At 45.2% G+C, this 18,282-nt stretch overlaps 1 protein-coding gene across 2 annotated transcripts; it reads right to left on the bottom strand.

Moving 5' to 3' along the window:
- Positions 1 to 302: 302 nt before the first annotated feature.
- Positions 303 to 18,073, bottom strand: fbxo5 (F-box protein 5). Of its 2 annotated transcripts, none has more exons than XM_072580287.1 (5): positions 17,708 to 18,073; positions 11,687 to 12,533; positions 4,551 to 4,641; positions 1,991 to 2,164; positions 303 to 1,000 (listed from the first exon to the last, which is right to left on the bottom strand). In XM_072580287.1, the coding sequence occupies exons 2-5, from the start codon at positions 12,478 to 12,480 to the stop codon at positions 752 to 754; spliced, it is 1,308 nt and encodes a 435-aa protein (XP_072436388.1). In that variant the 5' UTR covers positions 12,481 to 12,533; positions 17,708 to 18,073; the 3' UTR covers positions 303 to 751. The 2 variants fall into 2 exon arrangements, with proteins under 2 accessions (XP_072436388.1, XP_072436389.1); XM_072580288.1 differs by having other exon boundaries at positions 18,006 to 18,066.
- Positions 18,074 to 18,282: the final 209 nt, after the last annotated feature.

The raw sequence follows: 18,282 nt of genomic DNA, 5'->3' as shown, positions 1-18,282 counted from the left end.
TTGGACCAAAGGGTCTGTTTCCGTGCTGTACATTTCTATGGCTCCTGTTACTTGTTTCATCCCAAGGGTCACAGAACCATGCAATTGTCTGACTACTTTAATCTTCTCCTCTCTTTGTGACACCAGTGAGTCCCAGCTCACACAATTTTCCTAATTCCAGGCCAGTGCAGATCATCCAATGACCCACCTATCCTCCAGTTTAGGTAACTTTCTCAGCAAAAATTATAACCTGTTTCAATTTTTGAACAAAGTGTTCCAACATAACCACAGGTTTTTTTTACACATTTATTGAACAGTGAATATATTACACGAGGGAGAAAAAGTAATATAAATTTTAGGAAATAATATACAATAATAGAAACACTCTTAAAAAGGATGGCATACAGTCAACAGAAACTATATAGTGAGCAATGAGCCAGACAGAATATTCAATGTCCTGGGTTAATTACATAAATATATACATACAAAGTTTATTTTATATTGCTGAATCTTCAATTTAATTGGAAATGTTACACTATTAAAATATTTGTGTGTTGTGTTCATTCTGCAGTGATGACATCTCTTGGTATTTCATATATTAATTTTTAAAACATTTTCTTTTAAGTAGATTTTCTGGATTTATAAATAAAACTGCAGTTCAATATTTTCCATAAAACTTTTTAAAAATATATTTTCTTTTCTGAAATTCATTTTCTACTAATGAACAAAAATAAATCCAGCACACTCAGACAGCCACTCTCGCTCTCCTCTGTCACAATCGTTTTAAGTTCCGTTTGCTCTTTTTGCTCCCTGCTTGTGGCTGTGATTTGGAATGGTTTCTGTAGTGGCGGCGAGCACATTCTTTTGACCCATGAAAGGTGTCGAAGCACAGTGAGCAGTAATCGTAGGAGCAGTTTTCGTTGCTGCAGATCGCCCTCTCCTCACAAGGTATAAATTTGGCCGGTGAGGCACACAAGGGGCAAGTCTTGAGGGTCTCGTCCTGCTTGAGTGTCTTCACAACCTGGGTGGGGGGCAGGGGAAGAGAGAGAACGCGCAGTGTGTTTTAAACGAGCTGACACCAACACGGAGGGAAATTGTTACAACAATGTTTGAAAAACAAAACGGGATACAGACAGAATGGCAACTAGGCACTTGGGGGATGTTGGACTTCTCAAAAACCACGTTCTTCCTCGGCATTACTGTTCAACGTGCTCCAGCACTGACTGGACCCCTGTGTACAGGTTCTCTCAGTCTCTTGGCATCAAGAATAAAGCCTGCTCCCTCTCTGTAATATGAGGTAGTTGCACTCATGAAGGAGAAAATAGTATAAAGTCCACATCAGATTCCCACTGAGGAATAAAGGTGAGTGTATCACTGAATGCCAGATTAATACAGGAGCTCAAACAGTTAAATTACAATGACATTAGGGCTTGCATCCCCTGGAGGTTTGACAAGGAACATGGTGGGACTGATTCCTTTTCAAAAATATCAGAGATTTGACAGGGTAGAAGCATAGAGTTTTTACAAATAAAAGTCCCTTTTGTTTCATCATGTCCAACTGGTCATCAAGCATCTATCCACTAATTCCATTTTCAGCACCTGGCCCATTGACTTCCATGCTGCGGTGTTTCAAGTGATTGTCTAAATATTTCTTACATATATCCTCCTCGCTACAGCTCTACCACCCCTGTAGGCAGTGAGTTCCAGATATTCGCCACCCTGTAGGTAAAAATCGTTTTATCTCCAGTCTCCTCTAAACCTCCTGCTCCTTACCCTACAACTGGTTATTGATCCCTCTACTGAGGTGAATGGTTTCTCTCTTTCTATTCCCCTCAGAACTCTGCACACGTTAGTCAGGACTCTCCTCCAGCTTCTCTTCCCTAAAGACAATGAGCAATTCGGTGGGAAATGATTCTAACAAGGAAGTTTGGCCTCACAATTAGAGCCGAGCAGGTAAAGAGCGAAGTCAAGAAAGAATTGGTTGCAATGTGGGCGGAGAGAAGTATGTTACCTGTTGATGCCGAATGCTTCTTTGGGAAACACGATTTAGCTTCACTGGGCTGGAGGGCTGAGTCAAGCATTTCTGAGGGGAACTCACACCCACGCGCTGCACGGAAGACAGCACCCCTCGGGAAACCACGTTCCTGCGGACAGCTGTGTCACCCAGAGAGTCAGCACCAGACAACTGATAAAAGTGTGGAAAGAAAAAAACGCAAGTTTTAAAAAAAAATTTGAGAATAATTTAGAACAGACAGGTTGCAGAAATATTGGATGTATTCAGAAATACAACTGTGGGACCAGAGAACATTGGGAACTGGAGAAGGGTGTACAGCCTCTCGAGAATGGTTTACCTTTCAGTTAGATTGATATTTCACCTTACTCCATTTGCTTTTGTCCAACTAAAATTTACCGTTGTCAGCTTGAAAGTTTCAAATGACTTCCCAGCCATTTAAGAGAGAAAATTCCAGATTTCCCCTGCTGTTTGTTTGAGGAATTGCTTCCTGATCACCTCTAAATGACCCTAAATTAACTTTAAGTTCCTGTCCCTTTGGCCTGTATTCCTCGATCAGGATAATCTGTTTCCTTCTATCTATCCTTTTAAATCCTCTTGACATTTTGAACACCTCAATCTTCCAAACCAGCAAATACAAGCCAAGTATACACTTAGATTACATTACAGTGTGGAAACAGGCCCTTCGGCCCAACAAGTCCACACCGACCCGCCGAAGCGCAACCCACCCATACCCCTGCAATTACCCCTTACATAACACTACGGGCAATTTAGCATGGCCAATCCACCTGACCTGCACATCTTTGGACTGTGGGAGGAAACCGGAGCACCCGGAGGAAACCCACGCAGACACGGGGAGAATGTGCAAACTCCACACAGTCAGTCGCCTGAGGCGGGAATTGAACCCGGGTCTCTGGCGCTGTGAGGCAGCAGTGCTAACCACTGTGCCACCGTGCCGCCCTCTTGGCCCACTTCTCCTTCAATTGTCTGGACCAGGAATACAAAACCAAGTCATCTGGGTAGGGATCATCTCAACTACCCAGTTACTCTTTGTTCATAGTTAAATAACCCAGCAACATTGGTGTTCTGATGAAGAGCCGTCAGACTTGAAAGGTTAACTCTGCTTTCTCCCCACAAACTCTGCCAGACTTGCAGAGTTTCTCCAGCACATACGATTTTAAGCCAGCAACCATGTTCAGGTTCACACAGTAATAATGTCCGCCACAGCAAGACGCCCAAAATTATACAATCACCAACAAACCTCCACTTCCCACCATCTTCCTGATGACCTCCATTTCTTGTGTCTGATTTCCAAATGAACTGAAGCTACCACTTTTAAAAAATCCTATTGCAAGGACCCCGGCAACAAGACTGTAGCCCAGAATTTTATCCTAAACCCCACGCAACTGTAGCATAGTTATCAACATCTCTTTACAAGGAATAGTACCATACATCTGACAAACTCCCAGCATCAGACGAGAAAGTGAGGACTGCAGATGCTGGAGATCAGAGCTGAAAATGTGTTGCTGGAAAAGCGCAGCAGGTCAGACAGCATCCAAGGAGCCGGAGAATCAACGTTTCGGGCATCAGCCCTTCTTCAGGACGCTTTTCCTGAATGTGTTGCTGCGCTTTTCCAGCAACACATTTTCAAACTCCCAGCATCAAACCACTTCAGAATCCCAAATGTCTCAATCAGATCAACTCTTATATTTTGAAGCTCCAGAGAAAATAGGTGCAGCTTGCACAGCATCTTATTGTAGGAGAACCCCCCCCCCCCTCTATTCAGAGAGCAATTTAATTAACTGTAGCTGTAATCCAATCCCTCCTTAAATATAGAGAAAAGAGTATTCTAGATATGATCTCACCAAAACACCATAGAATTGTCATGAGACATTTTTTTTTATTCTTGTATTCCGGTCTCCTTGCAATAAAGGGCAAATATACCTGCCTGCTAACTCTCTATGCTCCTCCTATGAGCGCATTCAAGCCTCACTGAATACATTTACAGGATTCGGACCCTTTTGAAATACGCTGCTTCTACTCTTACAACTGAAGTGAAAAACCTCAAGTCTACTGACAACATACACCTTCAACCATCTTGGTTGTGTACTCACTTAACCTGCAGCTTTTCAGTGCCCTGCCCACATCTGTTTAAGCAAAACCTCCAACAGTCGTGCCGTGAAAAGCTGGTGACAGTCATGGTTTTAAATGCTTATGTTGAGGATGAGTGTTCCAGGTAAAGGTAAGCAACAGGCTTGAGGCAATTCATGAGACCTCACTAAATGTCACATCTAAATGAGGTCCTGAGTTGATAGATATTGAGAGGCTGCTTCCCTTGAGTATTCGAGGGATCTAAGGTGATAAAACAGAGCTGACATGGTCTTTATTGAATGACAGAACAAGCTGAAGGTGCTGAATGGCCTTGTCCAGCTCCCAGTTCTTTTGTACAAACACTCATCAATGCCACAAATTGTGGAGCAGCTATTCCCAATCATTTTCCCTACACGAGTATTTATCAGAACTCTTATGGAGACAGGAAAGAATAGAAACAATCACCTACTCTTTGTAAATGCAAAGCATTCCTCAAGAGCTGGCTTGCTCTTTTATCGTCATAGACAATCCTCTTCCAGGTCTTGCTCACTTTGACACAGCTGTTGAGAAAGAACATTGAGAAGCATGATGACTACATCTTGACAAATGGAAAATGAGTTCTCAAGAGAGTTTGTTGGAGCTCAGCAGGAGGAAAGAGTTGAAAAAAGACCTGAGCGGTAACTTTTTCACACGGGGCTGGTGTGTGTGGGGAAAGAGCCTCCTGAGAAAGTGGTGGAGGCTGGTACAATTACAACAATTAAAAGGCATCTGGATCGGTATATGAATATGAAGGGTCTAGAGGAATATGAGCCCAATGTTGATAAATGGAGCTAGATTAGTTGAGGATATCTGGTTTGCACGGACGAGTTGGACCAAGGGGTTTATCTCCATGTTATAAGACTGTGACTTGAAGTCATACGGAACTTGAAATGTGACATCTCTGCAGAGGCAGCCAGACCTGCTGAGCATTTCCAAAACTGTCTGTTCTGCTGATAAACAGAAATGGGGTTTCAATCAAACTAATCCAGCAGCCTCTCAAGGAGACCCTTTCCTGCCTAAGCTCCTCTAAGTGTGTGTTTCGAAGAGACCCAACTTCAACCCCAGGCGTCAGCTGGGCAGTCTTTGGATATTTTACATCAGACAACATTCCAAACCGACTGACTGTAGGGCAGCAAATGGGGGCAAAGGGAATATTAGCAATTTGCCACCACAGATAGCATCAGAGAAATAGCTGCTCCCCCACCCAACACTGCAATTGTCAATGGGCCATCACTGAGCCGGAAAAATCAGGCCAGACTGTGTGCTCAAATTTCTCGCCACATCTTTGTTCCAGGCTGAAGTTCTCCCCACAATGCCATACCTCTTAGTTCAACACATATCTCCAGACATACAATCATTGAGGATTTACAGCATTGAAAGAGGCCACTTGGCCCAACGTTACTGGACCGGTCAAAGGACAGGCCACCCAGCCTAATCTGACTCGCCAGTATTTTGCCTGCAGCCCCTGCAGGAGGGAGATTGAACATAAAGTGCAGATCTCCAGACACCTTTGCAATCAGTAAGGGGGTCCTGCAACAGAGAGTTCCAGACCCCAACCATCCTCTGGAGTAAAAATCTTTCCTAGTCTCCCTTCTAAACATCTGTCAATTGATATTGATTTCAATGCTCCTCACACTCACTGACCTGCACACTGAGGCCTTTCCTTGTACTATCTCCATGCCCCCTCATAATTTGTACATCTCAATCCAATCTCCTCAGAGCCTCCTGAAATCCAAGGAGGCAGCAAATCCTACATATTTAATCTTTCCACATGAGCTGCATTTTTCCAGTCCTGACAACAGCATTGTCTATTCTGTCCCCTCTATCCTGCATTTCTATCCTTTTTATTCTGAATAACCACATACAATATTCAATTCGTGGCCCAACTGATGATTTACACAGCTCCAGCGCAACCTCCCTGCTCTAATATTCTAAACTGCATCTAAAAGCAAAACAGTTCCATTTGCCTTCCTAACTACCTCATGGACCTGTAACTGCTACCTTCAGGAATATTCAAACATTCACTCCAAAGTTCCTTGCTTCCTCAACACCATCCAATACCTTTTCATTTATCATGCACTACTTTGCCTTGATTGACTTCTTCAAATGCATGATTGACTTCTCTAGATTAAATTCCTTTTGACATCTTCCTGCCCACTTGACCTTTCCATTGATATCTTCCTACTGTCGACACCTTCCCTCCTCACTGCCAACCAACGAGGGATAGGGATGTAAGGCAGGATTTCAGGGAGCTCGAGTGGAAGCTGAGAGCTAGAACAAACAGTTGTTATCTCTAGTTTGTTACCTGTGCCACGTGATAGTGAGGCAAGGAACAGGGAGAAATATCAGCTGAACACGTGGCTGCAGGGATAGTGCAGGAGGGATGGTTTCAGGTACATGGATAATTGGGGCTCATTCTGGGGAAGGTGGGACCTCTATAAACAGGACGGTTTTCACTTGAACCAGAGGGGTACTAATATCCTGAGTGGAAAATTTGCAAGTGCTATTCGGGTGGGTTTAAACTAGCTCAGCGGGGGATGGGAAACTGAGGTGTAGTTCCAGTGCACAGGAGGATGAGAGTAGGGAGGACATGGACAGGATTTCACGGTCACAGGAGTATGCTGGCAAACAGCAAGCTGGTTTGAAGTGTCTCTACTTCAATGCCAGGGGTATCCGGAATAAGGTAGGTGAGCTTGTAGCATGGATAGGTACCTGGGACTTCGATGTTGTGGCCATTTCAGAGACATGGATAGAGCAGGGTGAGGAATGGATGTTGCAGGTTCCAGGGTTTAGATCTTTCATTAAGAACAGGCAAGGTGGAAAAAGAGGGGGAGGTGTGGCCTTGTTAGTCAGGGACAGTATAACGGTTGCTGAAAGAACTTTTGACGAGGACTTGTCTACTGATGTGGTATGGGCTGAGGTTAGAAACAGGAGAGGAGAGGTCACACTGCTGGGAGTTTTTTTAAAGGCCTCCGCAGAATTCCAGGGATGTGGAGGAGAGGATTAGCAAAACAATTTTGGGTAGGAGTGAAAGGAACAGAGTGATAATTATGGGGGACTTTAACTTCCCCAACATTGACTGGAACTGCTATAACTCCAGTACATTGGATGGATCAGTTTTTGAGCAATGTGTGCAGGAGGGTTTCCTGACACAGTAGGTCGAAGGGCCGACAAGAGGGGAGGCCACACTGGATCTGGTACTTGGTTTGATTTAGTTGTAGGTGAGCACTTTGAAGAGAGTGACCATAATTCAGTTACGTTTAGTTTAGCGATGGAAAGGCATAGGTACATGCCACAGGTCAAGAGTTATCGATGGAGGAAGGGCAATTATAATGCAATTAGCCAAGACTTAGCAGGCATAGAATGGGGTAGCAAAATGCAGGGGATGGGAACAATCGAAATGTGAAGTTAGTTTAAAGAACAGATATTGCATGTCCTTGATAGATATGTCCCTTTCAGACTGGGAGGAAGTGATAAGGTAAGGGACGTGTGGTTTACTAAAGGAATTGTATGTCTTGTTAAGCGGAAGAGGAAGGCTTGTGTGACATTGAGATGAGATGGTTCAGATGATGCAAGGGAGAGTTATAGATTAGCTAGGAAGGATTTAAAGAGAGAGTTTAGAAGAACAAGGAGAGAACATAAGCTGTTTTTAGCAAATACAATAAAGGAGAACCCTAAAGAAACCCTATAGGTATGTGAGGAATAGAAGGATGACAAGGGTAGGAATAGGGATAGTCAAGGACAGGAGTGGGAAATTGTGTGTGAACCCTGTGCAGATCGGAAAGTTGCTAAGCAAATATTTCTCATCTGTTTTCATGTAGGAAAAGGAGAATATTAGATTAGAAAGGAATGAGGTTAGTAAGGAGGAGGTGTTATCAATTCTAGAAGGTGTGAAAGTAATTAGTTCCCTTGGGCTGGATGGGATTTAATAGATAATTCCCTTGGAGGTTAGGGAGGAGATGTTGGAGCCTTTGGCCTTGATCTTTGAGTTGTCATTGTCTACAGGTTTAGTACCAGAGGACTGGAGGATTGCAAATGGAGTCAAAGAGATGTACAGTACGGAAACAGACCCTTCGGTCCAACTAGTGCATGCCAACCAGATATCCTCATCCAACCTGCCAGCACCTGGCCCATATCCTTCCTAGTCATATATCCATCCAGATGCCTTTTAAGTGTTGCAATTGTACTAGCCTTCACCACTCCCTCTGGCAACTCATTCCATACACGTAACACCCTCAGTGTGAAAAGGTTGCCCCTTAGACCTCTTTTATATCTTTCTCCTCTCACCCTAGATCTGTGCCCTCTAGTTCTGCAATCTATTTATCCTATCCATGCCCCTCATGATTTTATGAACCTCTATAAGGTCACCCCTCAGTCTCCGACGCTCCAGGGAAAACAGCCCCAGACTGTTCAGCCTCTCCCTGTAGCTCAGATCCTCCAATCCTGGCAACATCCTTACAAATCTTTTCTGAACCTTTTCAAGTTTCACAACATCTTTCCAATAGGAAGGAGACCAGAATTGCACGCAATAGTGGTCTAACCAATGTCCTGTACAGCCGCAACATGACCTCCCAACTCCTGTACTCTATACTCTGACCAATAAAGAAAAGTATACTAAACGCCTTCTTCACTATCCTATCTACCTGTGACTCCACTTTCAAGGAGCTATGAACCCGCACTCCAAGGTCTCTTTGTTCAGCAACACTCCCTAGGACCTTATCATTAAGTGTATAAGTCCTGCTAAGATTTGCTTTCCCAAAATGCAGCACCTCGCATTTATCTGAATTAAACTCCATCTGCCACTTCTCAGCCCATTTGATCAAGATCCCGTTGTAATCTGAGTCACCTTCTTCTCTGTCCACTACACCTCCAGTTTTGGTGTCATCTGCAAACTTACTAACTGTACCTCTTATGCTCACATCCAAATCATTTATATAAATGATGAAAAGTAGAGGACCCAGCACTGATCCTTGTGGCATTCCATTGGTCACAGATCTCCAGTCTGAAAAACAACCCTCCACCACCACCCTCTGTCTTCTACCTTTGAGCCAGTTCTGTATCCAAATGGCAAGTTCTCCCTGTATTCCATGAGATCTAACCCTGCTCACCAGTCCCCCATGGGGAAACTTTCGAACGCCTTACTGAAGTCCATATAGATCACATCCCCTGCCCTCACTAATCCACTTTGTTACTTCTTCAAAAAAACTCAATCAAGTTTATGAGACATGATTTCCCACGCATAAAGCCATGTTGACTATCCCTAAGCAGTCTTTGCCTTTCCAAATAATTGTACATCTTTTTCCTCACGATTCCTTCCAACAACTTGTTCCAAACATGTAGGACAGTTGACATGGTGCACATGGACTTCAGTAAAGCCTTTCATACGGTTCCACATGGTAGGCTGTTGGAGAAAATGCAGACGTATGGGATTGAGGGTGATTTACCAGTTTGGATTAGAAACTGTCTTTCTGTAAGTGGTGGTTGATGGAAAATATTCAGCCTGGAGTCTGGTTACTAGTGGTGTGCCAAAAGGATCTGTTTTGGGACTTGTGCTGTTTGTCATTTTTATAAATGACTTGGATGCAGGCATAGGTGGATGGATTAGTAAGTTTACGGATGACACTAAAATGTGGAAGAATGTTGCAGGTTGCAGGGGGACTTGGATAAACTGCAGAATTGGGCTGAGAGGTGACAAATGGAGTTCATGCAGATAAATGTGAGCTGATTCACTTTGGGAAGAATAACAGGAAGGCAGAGTACTGGGTCAATGGAAAGATTCTTGGTAATGTGGATGTGCACAGGGATCTTGGAGTCCACGTACAGAGATCCCTGAAAGTTGCCACCCAGGTTGATAATGCTGTTCAGAAGGCATACGGTGTGTTAGGTTTTATTGGTAGAGGGATTGAGTTCTGCAGCCGTGATGCAACTGCACAAAACACTAGTGCGGCCACACTTGGTGTATTGCGTACAGTTCTGATCACCCCATTACAGGAAGGATGTGGAAGCATTGGAAAAGGTGCAGAGGAGATTTACCAGGACGTTGCCTGGTCTGGAGGGAAGGTCTTATGAGGAAAGGCTGAGAGACTTGGGTCTGTTCTTATTGGAGAAAAGAAGGCTAAGAGGGGATTTGATGGAGACGTACAAGATGATCAGAGGATTAGATAGGGTAGACAGTGATCGTCTTTTTCCTAGGATGTTGACGATGGCTTGTACGAGGGGGCATAGCTGCAAATTGAAGTGTGATAGATTTAAGACGGATGTCAGAGGCAGATTCATTACTCAGAGTGGTATGGGCGTGGAATGCCCTTCCTGCCAATGTATGTAACTCAGCCACATTAGGGGCATTTAAACAGTCCTTGGATAAGCAAATGGATAATGATGGGATAGTGTAGGGGGATGGGCTTGGATTAGTTCACAGGTCGGCGCAACATCGGGGGCCGAAGGGCCTGTTCTGCGCCGTATTGTTATGTTGTTCAAACAATTGTTTGGTTGTTCCACTCCTCCCCACAAATCTTTAACATGTGCCATAGGGAGCCAAGGGGACCCGCGGAATCCCACTAGAAACAGCCATCTACTTGCAAAAACATCATCCCACAGTTATCAACATAACCCACAGACACATAGCTTCATTGATTTTAGAGAATAATTACCACCATTAAGCCCAGCTCAGACACATTGCAAACTTTGTTCAATTAAACTGGCTTCTTCTCCATTGGATTTATCGTGGATAGTCTGACATTTCTGGGCGCTAGTTCTGGTCTCATTAGCAAGTGGATACATTTCTTCCATATCTACTCTCTTCCTTTCACAATCTTAAAGTTCTATCGTAGAGAAACAGTTGAGGATTCTGGGTCTGTACTTTAGAAGGATGGCAGGGGATCTGATTGAAACGTATGGAATACAGAGAGGCCTAAATAGAGTGGAAGTGATGAATATGATTCCACTTGTAGGAGAGACTAGGGCCTGACAGCACAGCCTCAGAGAGAGGGATGATCCTTTAGAACTGAGATGAGGAGGAATTCCTTCAGCCAGATGGTGGTGAACCTGTGGAACTCATTATTGAGAAAGGCTGTGGAGACAGAGTCCTTGAAAGACAGAAATAGATAGGTCCTGAAGAAGGGTCACTGGACCTGAAATGTTAACTCTGCTTTCTCTCCACAGCTGCTGCCAGAGCTACTGGGTTTCTCCAGCAGTTTCTGTTTTATTATGGAGAAGTTCTTGATTAGTAAGGAGATCAAGGGTTATGGGGTTAAGAAACATATCAGCCATTAACAAATGGTGGAGCAGACTTGGTAGGTTGAATGGCCTAATTCTCCTCCTACATCTTACTATCTCTCCTTTCAAAATGTAAGACTCCAGACTGTTGAGCACCTGGTGATGGGTAGAACCTCTTAATTATAGCATAATCCTTATAACTCTTTACACACAATTTATCCAGGGTCTATATATACTTTACATAACATGGCAGACCAGAACAATATAGAGAGCTCCACACGTATCCCAACTGAAGTGTTTTACACCACAAATAAGTCTTAGGTGGGGGGCAAGTGAGAACAAGGAACTTACTTCAGGAGGCTAGGGAGAGTCAGGAACCTCAGGATTATTTTCAGAAGGTTGGGGAATCCTCGATCCAACAATTCTTTCCAGATGTCCACGTACTCTAGCCCCATCTTCCTGCCGATAAGATTGTCTACAGTGAAGACTTGCCCCCGTAACGTCTCCTTGAGCAGGGACTTGTCCACTCTGAGCTTGCCCTTTACACGACCCATACTCTGGCAGACTGCCCACCCAACCTGAAGGGCTGGCAGCCGCTGCCATTTAGTCAGTGCGAGGTTCTTCTCGCTTGGCTTGGCCTCAAGTCCAGGATCCCCTGTCCGATTTTGTGTAGGCGAAACGGCGGCGGGATTTTCCACATTCTTCCCTGAAGGCTGCTCCCCCTCATGTGCTTGGTTGTCAGAAGAGCCCCCAATTCGGTGATCACCATCCTGGACAAGATTTCCTTCTTCCTCAACTGAGAGAGAGGACTGATTCAGCAGAGACAGGTAACCACTGTCTGGAGACAAGAGACCGCTGTCCGGTGACAAGTTGGAGTTAGATTCAGAAGTGACATAAGAGCAGACCACCAGTTTCGGCTGAGGTTCAGCAGGCACTGCCACAGTCAATTTGCCCATAGCAGAGGATGAGATTGTGGCATCGGTGCTGGAGTCTGGAGACCCTGTGTTTGGGCAGTGCTGCGGACAGTTGGAGTCACGCTGTAAGCTGCCTGCCTTCCAAGAGCGCGTCTTCATATTATCGTTGTCGTTGCTCACTGTGCAACTCAGACAACTGCTCCAGTGACTGACACGACTGGTATACTTCATGTCGAAGGTATTGAGAATTGTAGTCTCTCCAGCAGCTTCTCGCAATACTGAAACTGAAAAGAAACATTATTTTAAATAAATACACCATCTAAAATCTTATGAAGAGAATGGCACTCTAATGATTGTCCACAGAGAAAGGAATTGAGATGATCAATCTCAGACCAAAACCCGGAATGACCTTATTTATAGAAACATAGAAAATAAGAGGAGTTAGCCATTTTGTCCTTCAAACCATTCAGTACGATCGTGTTTGACCATCCAACTCAGCTCCTTGTTCCTGCTTTCTTTGCATATCCTTTGACCCCTTTAGAACTATATTTAACTCCTTCTTGAAAACATTCAATATTTTGGCTTCGACTGCTTTCTGTGGCAGGGAATTTATCAAGCTCACCACTCTGTGGGTGAACATTTCTCCTCAGCTCAGTCCTAATTAGCCTACCCCATAACTTCAAGCTGTGACCCCTTGATCATCACGAACACCTTCTTGTGATTACCCTATCTCGTCCAGTCAGAAATGTATTAGCTTCTTTGATAATCCCCCTCATTCTTCTAAACTCTAGTGAATATGGTCCTAACTGATCCAGTCTCTCTTCATACACCAGCCTTGCCATCCAAGGAGATGAGTTCAACAGGTTACTAAAAAAGACACAAGTTTTAAGCAACATCTTAACAGGAGGAAAGTGAGAGAGTTAGAGAGGAAACCTATGGGCTTGGCTGCTGAAGGCACAACTAGCAACAATACAATGATGAAATTGAGAGATTTGAAGAGGCCAGAATTGAAGGAACACAATGCTTCAAATACATCTGGGAATACAGAACTGCAGTGTTAATATCACTGAACTAAACATTCAGAGGCCATGACTTCTGCCTGGGTTCAAAACCACCACAGCAGCTGATGGAATCAATCATCATAAAAACACATCTGGTCCACAAATAGCCTTGAGGGAAGGTAATCTGCCATTTTTCTGTGGCTGATCTACAAGTGACTCCAGACCCACAGTAATGTGGTACTCTTAACTGTGCCTGTTAAACCATTTCAATAGGCAATGAAAGATGGGCAACAAATTCTGGTCTTGTCAATGGCACCCACGAAAGGTTAATGAAAAAAAAACACCAGGCTAAAGATTGAGGAACAAATTCATTTTCCCGAGTGAGATTAAATCATGCACAACTTCGAGGCTGAAATCATGCATTAGATATTCATATATGACTATGAGTGTATGAAAGCTGTTTAGCCTATTCTACCACTCAATCAGACAATTCCTGATCTGAAGCTCAATTCTGCATTCTTGAACAGCCTCAACCATCACAAAAGTCTATTAGAGCGTGTACAACCAATTGGTCCATAAAACACAGGAGGAATAGGCCATTCAATGGTTTACCTGATAATCCGCAACTCCTAATTTCTGCCTTTTCCCCACAACTTCTGATTAAAAATTTATCTTCAGTTGTGAATATACTTAATAATGTCAGAGAGACAGCCCTTTGCAAAAAAGAATTCCAGATTCACAACTCTCTACTCTTTACTGCCTTAACCCTTTATTTCAAGATTATGCCCTCTGGTCTTGCATTCTCCCAAGAGGGGAAACAACTTCTCTGCACCTAAACTGTCAAGTCCCCCAAGAATTTTATATATATCAATAAGGTTAAAGACAACCATGAATAATACGTTGTCCTTTTTTTAGGTCCTCATTATTTCTTAATTTATTCTCTATCCTACAACACAGCTACCGTTAAAGAGTCAACGGATTACTACCACTACTGTCTACTTCCCCTTGTTATTTTTAACTTACCGCAAGCTACACGAATTCTATATCTTCTGATCCAAGATCAATTTTTGCTGTTTTGCTTTTTCCATTGCTTACTAACAAAGTTACTCTGTCATGCTTACCTTCCTGTCAAAGATTTACACACTCCAGAATATTTCACTCCCAGATTTGATCTTCTTGTAAACACATTTGTGTAGTTAAGTGATTTATTTTGTACCATGTGCATTTAAGCGATTTATTTTGTACCATGTGCATTTAAGCAAACAGCCATTAGCTTTGTTTTTTTTTGCCATTTATTTCCTTTTAGATGTTATTTGCTGCTACTTTTCTTTTTCGGACATTCTGTTCCGCTCTGGGTGTTGCTTTTCATACAACTGCTCTGCCATTCCTTTGCATTGTAAGTCTACATCCCCAGCCCCCCAAAACTCTTCTCTAATTACTTTAAATTCCTCTTAACAGCCCTAGTCAGTCATTCAATGCATCAGGATATTGGATTTTGTGTATTTCAAGTGAAACCCATCCCACCAGAACAGCTCCCTTCCACCCCAGGCCTGATACTAGTGCCTCATGAGCTGAAGCCAATTCCACCCACACCAGTCTTTGAGCCATGTCTGGAGAAAGTTGCGAGATGTAGAGGTGTGTGTATGTGTGTGGTGTGTGTGTGTGTGAGAGAGATGCAAACATTCCATGTATGAAGTGATTCTCCACCCATGAATGCGTGCAGGCAGATTAGGATGGAATGGTATCAAGGTTGGCATGGACATGGTGGGCCGAAGGGCATTTTCCTATGCTGTACTGTTCTATATTCACCCCTGAAAAGGTCCCAGCTCTAATTGTTCATACCCAAGCCCTGCCACTCCCATTCTAGACTCCTCCCCACCGAAGGAAACAATTTCTCTCTGTCCACTCAATCAAATTCCTCCTTCATTTTAAACACCTGAATTGGATCAACCTGCCAGCTTACTAAACCAAGATTCTGAAGGCAATGTGACAAATAATCCCTGTTCACCCCAGTATCATTGTAATGGAATCATCTGATCAAGGATCATTAATCTGAAACTTTGTCTCTGTCTATATACTGAGAAACATAGTGTGTTCATGTGTCTCTCTGATGAATCTATACTCGCACCCCTCCCATGTCAATGTGATATTGCACTGCCCACAACTTAGACCCGTGAGACAAGTCTAACCTGTTTTATTCCTTTCTTGGGACGGGGTCATTACAATTGTATATATATTAATTTTCTAAGCTGAGATTTGAACTCATAATGCTAACTCGGTTTCTCTCTCCACAGATGGTGCCAGATCCGCTGCATTTTTCTAGCACCCCTGTATTTGTTCCCCAGAACATTAGCCTGGGGCTCTGGGTTATTCATCCAGTGACATTATCACTACCCCACTCTCTCTCCAGATGGGGACAGTTCAGTGTTACATATATTTGAAGGACAACTTCCACTTCCTGTTTTTGTTCGAGGTCAAGGTTAAAATTTTATCCACAGTTCCCCAAATACAGCTGTAACACTGTATTTTGCACTCTGTTCTGCTTCCCTGATGCACTCTGTATGGTAAGATCTGCCTGTGTATCAAGCAGAACAACACTTTTCACTGTATCCTGGTGTATGTGACAACAAGTCATTCAACAGGGACAAAAACATAGAAAATGGACCCTTTGAGCCCAGTCTGCCATCTAACATAACCATGACTGATCCTTTATCACTGCATCATATCCCTACTCTGTCTACACGTCCTTCTAGCCTCTGGAAATGTATTTCTTGCTTAAATATATTGAGGGATTTGATCTCCATTGCCTTTTATGCTAGAGAATTCCACAGGTTCGCCGTGAAGAAATTCCCCTTTATCTCGGAGCAGAATGGCCTATCCTGAAACCTGAGAGACCCTTGCTCGGGACACTCATGGTCAGGGGAAAGATCACATCTTCCCCTCCCCACCCCATTCCCCTCTACCCTCCCCAAACGCCCTTGGGGAAAGGAAAGAGGAGTTAGCTGAATTAAAGTTGTGCAGGTTAGACTTGTCTCACTGGTCTAACAATCGGTTCAGCCGAAAGTGCTACAGAGCAGATTGTTTCAATGTAACTTTTGTCAGTTTGCTACTTTGTAGCAACTCTCTCAGGATGTCGCAGTGAGACAAGAGCCCTAGATCTCGGGAGGTGGGGGACAGAGGCTTCAATCTGCAACACCCCCCAACCAACCCTCCAATCTCTGAGGGGAAACTCTCTCCATTTAATAAAAGGTTGAGTTTCTCAGTTTCGGAGCTTGCTCAGTGAGCGCCAAAGCGGCCAGCGCTTCCTCCCCCAACCCCGCGCTTAAAATACACCAGCCTGGATCCGCCAGAACAGATCCCCGACACCCTCAAACGGTCCCGCCAGATTCCACAGCCCCCTACCCCAGCCGATAGATCACCCCCCCCACCCCACTCCGCGTCAGCGACCCGGCAGATCACCCACCCCCAACCCCCACAGGGACCTACCAGATCCCACCGTCCCTAGAAATTCGCCAGATCTCCCCCCGACAAGACCCCACCAGATTCCCCCCCTCAACAAGACCCCGCCAGATTCCCCCCAACCATACCCCGCCAGATTCCCCCCCCCTCAACAATACCCCGCCAGATTCCCCCCCTCAACAAGACCCCGCCAGATTCCCCCCAACCATACCCCGCCAGATTCCCCCCCCCTCAACAATACCCCGCCAGATTCCCCCCCTCAACAATACCCCGCCAGATTCCCCCCCTCAACAAGACCCCGCCAGATTCCCCCCAACCATACCCCGCCAGATTCCCCCCAACCATACCCCGCCAGATTCCCCCCAACCATACCCCGCCAGATTCCCCCCAACCATACCCCGCCAGATTCCCCCCCCCTCAACAATACCCCGCCAGATTCCCCCCCTCAACAATACCCCGCCAGATGTCCCCCCTCGACAATACCCCGCCAGATTCCCCCCCCCCAAGACCCCGCCACTCACCCCCAACAAGACCCCGCCAGATTCCCCCCCTGACAAGATCCCGCCAGATTCCCCCCCTAACAAATCCCCGCCAGATCCTGCGTCCATCTGTAGGTCCCCAGAGACCTGCCAGATCCTTCAGTCCCCCGCTGGATCCCCCCTTCCGCTTCCCGCTAGATCCCTACACATTCCCCCTTACCTCCGCCAGATCCCCTTCATCCGCCAAACCACCCCACCCCAGAGGCCCGCCAAATCGAGATCACCGTAGATCTCCCGAGCGGAGACCTGTTCACGAACCCCAGGATCCACAGAGACCCGCCAGATTCCCCAACTCCCGCCAAATCCCCACATCCACCCCCAGGGTCTCACAGAGATATCATGCTGCTCCCCCCGGCTGATCACCGGGAGATGTCCCGGCCCCAGACCACCCCCTCCCCAACCCCGGGAAAAACCTGGCACCCAAGGGTGGGGGAATAGACGTGAATGGCCGCTACTCACCCACAAGGTCTCCGCGGCCCGGATCCCGCTCTATCTCTCTCTCTCTCTGTGTGTTCCTCGGTCCCTGGGGCTGGATCCACTGCCTCTCCCCGCGCTCTATCTGCCCCAGTGTCGAATCCGCTTTCTCTCTCTCTCTCTTCTCTCTGGGCTGGATCTCCCTCTGTGTCTGTTCCTGGGGCTGGATTCTCTCTTTCTTTCAATCCCACTCTGTGTTCCTGGATTGCAATTCCCCTCCCTCTGTTCCTGGATCCCTTTCCTTTCTGCTCCTCTTATGATTTTCCCCCCTCTCGGTCTCTACCTGTTCCTATTTGGATTGCCCTCTCTGTCCTCTGTTCCGGGCTCTGCTGGAACTGGCGCTGAAATTTAGCCGCCGCCACTCTGATAGTTTGAATTTCGTCACCAAATTTCTGATTGGCTGCAGCACCATCCAATCACCGCCCTCATTTTCGGCACAGCCAATCAGGAAAGAGAAAGACCAGGAAATTACCAACCTTTCAAGGCAAGACTTTTAAAGTTTCGTCTTCGCTTTAAATCGGAAGAAAAGCGTATTTCCTTTTATTTCTGCAGCTGTGAAT

The sequence above is a fragment of the Chiloscyllium punctatum genome, chromosome 11 (genome assembly GCF_047496795.1).
Source record: "Chiloscyllium punctatum isolate Juve2018m chromosome 11, sChiPun1.3, whole genome shotgun sequence".
In the NCBI taxonomy this organism is placed as follows: domain Eukaryota; kingdom Metazoa; phylum Chordata; class Chondrichthyes; order Orectolobiformes; family Hemiscylliidae; genus Chiloscyllium; species Chiloscyllium punctatum.
Note: the sequence above shows the minus strand (reverse complement) of the source record. Positions and strands in the feature narration are given on the sequence as shown.